The sequence below is a fragment of the Nelumbo lutea genome, chromosome 5 (genome assembly GCF_056320005.1).
Source record: "Nelumbo lutea isolate HS-2025 chromosome 5, American lotus-T2T, whole genome shotgun sequence".
NCBI classification, from domain to species: domain Eukaryota; kingdom Viridiplantae; phylum Streptophyta; class Magnoliopsida; order Proteales; family Nelumbonaceae; genus Nelumbo; species Nelumbo lutea.
The window spans coordinates 53,748,606-53,756,344 of NC_142688.1; the positions used below are offsets into that span (position 1 = coordinate 53,748,606).

The 7,739-nt window shown below is 37.3% G+C and overlaps 1 protein-coding gene across 1 annotated transcript; it reads left to right on the plus strand.

Moving 5' to 3' along the window:
* Positions 1-1,160: 1,160 nt before the first annotated feature.
* Positions 1,161-5,819, plus strand: LOC148852454 (rust resistance kinase Lr10-like). Its single transcript, XM_088943691.1, has 3 exons — positions 1,161-1,982; positions 4,429-4,465; positions 4,562-5,819. The coding sequence occupies exons 1-3, from the start codon at positions 1,941-1,943 to the stop codon at positions 5,692-5,694; spliced, it is 1,212 nt and encodes a 403-aa protein (XP_088799817.1). The 5' UTR covers positions 1,161-1,940; the 3' UTR covers positions 5,695-5,819.
* The last annotated feature ends 1,920 nt before the right edge of the window (positions 5,820-7,739 follow it).

Below are 7,739 nucleotides of genomic sequence, written 5' to 3' on the forward strand. Positions count from 1 at the left end.
ACAATGTAATATCAAGCAAAAAAATATAAAAAAAAAAGATGAAATATGGTTTTAGATCTAATACGTTAACAACTCCCTACATGTGAAAGAAACACATTAACATAAGGTTAACGAGCCAAATATTACCCTTTGTCTTTTTCTTTATATATTGGTGAGATACAAACAAATAGTTTCATGCATTAAAAACAAAGTCGTTTTCTATAATTATCGGCAGAGAACAATTCATGTTAAAGATTAAACCTAGTCAGTGATGAAGTTATCGGCAGAACAAAGAAGATTTTTTGTTTAAAGGCTTAAAGCTAACTTGTTCTAATAATCAAAACAAAGGGTTATTGGCGGAAATGAAAAGGTTTATTGGCGTAACAAAAACCAGAATGAAAAAAAAAAAAAAAAAAAGTTTAGACAATAAAAAATAAAAGCTAATTGGTTCGTATTACGGAAATGGTTGTGCTTTTCATGAGCTCTGCAATGATGATGGGGAGGAGTAAGTTCGGCCTCCCTCTTCTCTCTGCTTTTTTATTTTGGGAAAAAAAAACGCAAACCCAAATACATATAAGTTATTCAAATTAGATCTAACCTGACGTCGTTAGACAAACGCCATAACCAATCATTTCTCATTTAAACGCATTGGGACAAGCAATTCTGACGTGGATTAATAGATCCAGCTGGCTCAATAAAAATCTTGGGACGGATGCTTTCGTCCGTCGTTGAATGAGCGAAATCAAACTCAAATCTCTAACTCGAGTTGCTCATAATTTCTCTGGGAGCCGGCTCGGCTCGAATCAACCCAGAGGTACCGCGGAGAATAATTTGTCCGTTTCAACTTTCAAAGTTCAGAAATTTCAAAAACCAAGCGTTCCACAGAAGAAGAAAATGTTCGTGTTTTATTGATAAGAGAAAAAGCTGTCTGACATTAAAAGCAGAAAGCAACTGCATTGAATGTGACACTGTCTAACGAATCAACCCAAATCAGAAGTCAGAAGTCAAACGTGGTTGGGCACAATAACTGGAATGGAAACAGTCAAGATTGTCAACTATTCCACTACATGAACCAACCAGAAGGAAGAGACAAATCGAAGTAAGTCACGCATCTTAAAGGGGCGTTGACTGCAATACCATGCCTCAATATAAATTTGTAGCCTCGAGCTGCCCAAGAGGCCGAGACGGCCATAGGCATTATGTTTTATTCTCTCACCACCAAATCGATTCTCTTCCTACTCGTTCTCACGCTCGGCATCCTCGGCGGCGACGCCATCGGTAGTTCTAGTTACAGTCCTCTATGTTCTCCAATGAAGTGTGGCAACGGTCCTTTAGTAGAGTACCCATTTTGGAGAGGTGAATTTGTTAGTCCCATGATCTGCGGATACCCAGGCCTCAGTTTCCACTGCGGCGGCTCAGGTACCGGTCCGACGATTCAACTGCCCAACAACGTTTCTTACAGCCTCGATACTGAGATCGATTATGGCAATTACATTTTCACACTTACCGATCTTAACGTACAGAACAATAGTTGCCCAAGGACATATCAAAACGTCACCCTGGACGAAGATAGATATAACTACTACACCCAAGACACTGCGAGACTTGTACTTTTCTTTGATTGCTATCCATATCCTGATATACCTATGGGTCCTCCCGACGGTGGTACCCTGACTTGGGGACAGGATAATTCAACCAGAAAGTCTTTTGTGTTCTCCGACGATCGGATTCCGAAGTTCGATTGGTATCGGAATTGTGATAAAAGCGTGGTGGTTCCGGGGCCTGCAATTTTGAGAACCTACGATCTTCAGCTGCTTTCTGATCCATCAACAAACGCATCGGCGCTGAAATGGTCGTTTTATTAAAGTGGATTCCTCCGAAGGATTGTGGAGTCTGTGAAGAATCCGGTGGCGAGTGCGGTTACAATCGGACTGACAGCAGTTTCTCTTGCTTTTGTGGAGATGGATCGCAAATTAAGGGCAGATGCCCCCGGAAAAAGGAAGGTCAGTCTTTTGTCCTCGAATGATTATTGTTGGTCTGAACTCTGTGTTGGAGGCAACCACTTCAATACGGAACTATTTGTCATCTCCCATATGTCCTTCGCTCTACGCGTTGGGCATGGGGATGGCCCATTATTGAAATTCTCCTACCTAGGAGGTTTGGGCATGGCAATCCAAACTTTTTTTTATCAAATTTGGGAAACTCTATATTAGTCACCTATTCAATCCTATGGTCCACCTCAGCCTTTATTTCATCTTTAATATTGTTTTTCACATGTAATATTTGCTATGAAGTTTTAATCTATACTATATATATATATATTGTATAGCAACATAGGTCACGTCAGCATGCTTCTTTTAATGAAAATACTTTTTTTTTTTCTTTCCCCTTAATTCCCTCTCTTTATTTCTCTTTTTCCTCTATTCCCCTTCCCATCCCTTTCATGTACTCACGTGGCAGCCCTATCCTCTTCACTAGTCTCACTTCAATTCTTTCTCTCTCATGTTCCTAATCACTTAGTTAACTGCGACCTAAAATTCCTACTAAAATATCTCCCTTACCTAAAATTTATTTCAATAAATATAAATTTATTTTTTTTTTTACATTTACAATCAACTTGATACAATCAGTAATTTTTTTAGCAATAATTAGTTATTGATATTTTTATTAATAATTAATTGATATTATCAGAAAATAATTTAAACTTTTTCAATGGAAAATTAATTTCAGTAATTATAAATTATTTTTTTTATATTTTTAATAATTTTGTTATTTAATGCAATTTTTGAGAAATAATTACTGATTTTGGTAATTTAATTACTAAAAATTACTTATTTTGGTAATTTAATTTAGCAATAAAATGTTCAATTATTCAAATAATTAGTTGCAAATTTTGATCATTTTCATAATTATTGGATACTATATTTATAATTTCCATAATTATTAGAACTATATTCATTGGTTTGGGGGATGACCCCCCAAGTAGGAATGGCAATGGGTGAGGACCATACTCCCTGTCCCCGACCCCAATTTTAAATTAACCCCCGACTCTAATCCTTATCCCTGGTGGGAAAAAATTAGCCTACATCTCTGGTCCCCGATGGCAATGGATTTTTCATCGGGACCTGAATCTCCAGATATAAATAATATTATAAATAACACGAATAATATTATATATTTAATAAAATATGTACATAGAGACACATATATTTGGGATCGGGCGTGGCATGGACTTCACTTCCCGTCCCCAATCAGATATTCCTATTAATCCCATCCCCACCCTGTCCCCGCTAAGGCAGTCTCCATCCCCATCCCCACCAACTGGGCACTCAGTAGACATAGGGAAAATTTCCATCCCTACCATCGGGTTGTGTAGCCTCATAGAGCAATAAGTTTTAAACCCTATAAGCCCTAACATTTTTTTTCCCATGCATCACACAGGGCCTACTAGTATTTTACTAATTTTATTCAAAAGGAGGCTTTATATTGACCACGTCGCAAGGATTTTTGAGATCAATAGAGGATGTAAAAGTGCTTTTTTAATCTGCTCAAGCAAGGAGCTTCTGTACATGTGCCAAAGGGTGCAACTTGGTTGGGTTCGTTTGGGTTTTATGCTAATCCAGGCCCAATCAACCCAACTTTAAAGCCTTGGTTGGCTAGCCCATGACCAAACTTGAGCTAAACCAAATTGAACTTGAATTGGGCTCAGGTGGGCTTTAAGGTTTTTCTTCCTCATGCTTTGCACATCTATCTCTTATTTTTGTTGTGCAATCTAATCTAGAAGTAGAAGAATCGATAATAAGTATACGGTCATCACACGAAGCTAATCTGGACTCGCATTTAGGTGCAATGTCCCAAAGGCAAGACATTCATTTTGTTAAATCAAAAGCCCTTAACTTCATAAGATTTAAGCATGTATAGGTTGTTTTCATAGTTGCCTAAGTCATCACTTGGGCGACAAGACTCCCTTGGTTTGGCACCTTGTCTAAACTCCATGGTTTATATGACAAAAGAGGTATAAATCTAGTGAACACTAATGAATTCCATTCTTCTGTGTTGAAACCTCTTTATACTTTAGAGCAGATGGGTTTAGTGACTAGTAAACATTGTTTGGATTAGCTGGTTATATTCAGCAAAGACTTGTTTTGGACAGTTTCAGTTTAAGGGGGTGTTTGCAAATATGTTGGGTTTTTCTTTTTAGATTAATAGCAACTTCCATGCCAGAAAAACTATATTATAGTTTTTCTAACATGGCAGTTGCTTTTGTTTTAAGAAACAAAAGTCATATGTATTGGCAAACAACCCCTAAACTAATGTTCCAGTCCTATTTGGAAAAAAAGAAAAGAAAAGGATAAACAATGCATTCTTCTGCATATGATCAGTGAATGTTAATATTCTCCTTTTCTTCTTCTCATTTACTCTCTAACATGTGTGTTTCTATGTGTGCAGCTTTCAGGTCTAAGTTTGTTAGCCAAGATATTAATAGGTTAGCCGACAAGACTCAATTAAGCTTGCTTTTGTTGACCTTTGGATTTGTAAATGTCATAATCTAAAAAGACTCCTTTCTACTTCCCCCTTGCAGGTATTTCCAGTGGACTTGTTGTAGTTATTCTAGCCTTAGTTGGCTTTGGGATGCAAGTCTATAGGAAGCAAACAAAATATATTGAAGATGTTGAAGCAGTTCTAAAGAAATATGCATCCTTAATTCCACAAAGATATAAGTACTCGGATATCAAGAAAATTACCAAATCCTTTAAGGTTAAATTGGGTAATGGTGGGTTTGGTAGTGTCTTCAAAGGTGAGCTACCTGATGGCCGCCCAGTAGCCATCAAGGTTTTGAACGAGTCCAAAGGGAATGGAGAAGAATTCATTAATGAAGTCATCACCATCGGTCAGACCAACCATATTAACATTGTTAGGCTTCTGGGCTTCTGTTCAGAGGGGTCCAAAAGAGCCCTTGTTTATGAGTTCATGCCAAACGGATCCCTTGATAAATACATATATGCTAAGCAACAGATAGATGCTCATCCATTACTGAAGTGGAGAAAGCTTTTCGAAATTGCAGTAGGCATAGCTCGAGGACTGGAGTACCTGCACCGTGGTTGTAGCAGTCGCATCCTACATTTTGATATAAAACCACACAACATTCTGCTGGACCAAGACTTCAGTCCTAAGATATCCGACTTTGGGCTGGCTAAACTCTGCCCAACAAGAGAGAGCATTGTGTCAATGTTTGGGGCACGAGGAACCTGTGGTTTCATTGCACCAGAAGTCTTCTGTAGAAACTTCGGAGGTGTCTCTTACAAGTCTGACGTCTATAGCTATGGGATGATGGTGATGGAAATGGTTGGAGGAAGAAGGAATATGAATTTAAGTGTGGAGAATAACAGTGAGATATATTTTGCAGATTGGGTTTATGATCGTCTTGAGCAAAAAGGTGATATTGGACTGGTAGGGTTTAAAGATGCTATTGAGGAAGAATTGACAAAGAAAATGGTAGTGGTGGGATTGTGGTGCATACAAACAAGCCCCAAGGATCGTCCATCGATGAGCAGGGTGGTTGAGATGCTGGAAGGTAACATTGGCGGTTTGCAAATGCCCCCAAAGCCTTTCCTTCATTCACCTTCCACCGGGTCTCCCTCAGGCGGACTGGATTACACTCAACCTTCTTCCACTTTCTCTATAGAAAAGGAAGATATTGTGCTAAATACATAACTGAGAGGCTCTACCTATATAATTATAACCTACTGAATTTGGATTCATGTTTGTTAAAAAATTTAAGTTTTTTAATTAAAATTCAGTGGTTTATTTGTTATCGAAACCAAATGACTTGAAGAGGACTTTCTACTGAAAAACTAGTCTCAACATATGAAAACCCAATGACAACTGAGTGACTTATTTATATTGCCCTTTAATGGATAAAATAATTAAATAATGAAAGATTTGAGAATAGTAGTCATGCCATCTTCGGTTTCAGCCCTAATAAGTAATTAAGTTCAGCCACTACAGTTATTATCAGATGACACCTTAAATGTGTAATCTCATAGTACATTGCTTATAATCAATTTAGAAAACCTAATTGTTGAGCATTCATTTTTTTTAGATAAGTGGGATAAAAGGAGGTTATGTTCTGCTAGATCACAGTTTGTGAGGTTGCAACATAAATAAGGTGTGGATTTGACCAGGCTTTGCAACTTTATTAATAGAAAACATGGTTTTCAAAATCGGACCAGACTGGATGGTTGGACCAGAAAAACTGGCAATCAGTCAGGTGATCAGTTCTGTTTTACCCAGAAATCATTATTTTCTCAAAAGTCGTTGATTTGGTCAATAAACCTCTAATCCGGACGGTTTAACTATTCGAACTGTTCGAACCATTCAACAGTTTGATCATTTTTTATTTTATTTTTATTTTTTGTCAGAACAGGCCATCCGTTCAGTTCAAATGGTTGAATCATTTAACCTGGGAACCGGACCCCTGACCAGTTCATTGTCCATTCAATTTTAAAAATCTTGATAGAAAATGTCCAGGACTACGTCTGAGCCTGGCCCAATTATTGGGCTTATATTTGAGCCCGAGCCCAAGCGTGGCCTTAATATAAAGCCCAGGGCTTTATATTAGTTTGGGACCAGGGCTTATTTAAAAGCCTCAAGCCTGTCCAAACAAAATCAGGCTTAATACGTACAACCCGAGACCAAACCTGCGGCCCTCAAAAATATGCTGGAACCCAACCCCGAGGGCAAATCCATCGGGCTACCCAGCCCATCAACAGGTCCAACTAAGACACCATGTCCAATATTCTCAGCTCATTGATATCTTTCCATTAGAAAATCTGACCAGAGTTTTGAAAGTTATCTAGTTTCTATATTCCTTTAAACTTTTTTTTTTATTCTTCATTTATGGCAAGCAAAACCAAAAATAAATAATGAACTATATCGTAAGTTTTAATTTATATGTTGTTATTTCATATCTTTTGAGCTTAATATGATGAAAAATTAAAAATAAAGGACAAGAAGAATATATAATAATACAGTTCAATGGAAACATATTTTATTTCATTTAGTGTTACTAATGAAAAGTTACGTGTACAAATAAAAATAAAAGGTAGAAAAATAAGAAAAAACATTTAGATTAATTATGAAAGATATTTTTACTATATTTTGTAAATGCTTGGATTAGGTTTAAAGAATAAAATATTTGAATAACTATTATTTGACATAGCTGTGGCAATTGGGTGGGTTGTGTTAAGATTGGTTTGGGTTGAGCTCAGCCAATCCAAACCTGCCAACTCATTAATGACCCAGTTATATAAAATTAAATAGGTTGGGTTCAACCCAAACCTGCTTTAACCCAATTCAATCCGCCCAAATCCATTAATCTTATATTTATGTACTTAAAACAAAAAAACTCTCTCTTGACAAATAAGATGGTTATAGCTTGGTGGTGGTAGTAGTTGTTATTTGCACAAGTGGTGAAGGTTCAAATCACATTATATGCATGTTATTTTTACACAAGCGGCGAAGCCATTTGACTATGTTCGGGTTTTGTGTTTGACCAAACAACTTAAGTTTAAACCAGTCAAACCAACTTGAACTATCAATTTGGATTTTCTACGAGCTAATCACATCAAGGGTGGTTTAATCATTTAGATTCGGAATGGTCTAGTTTTAGGTCGGATTGTGTGGATACGGCCGGACGACCCAAACCGGATAAAGCAAGTGGGGATGATTTTTGGGTTGGTTTAGACCGAGTCTGGGTT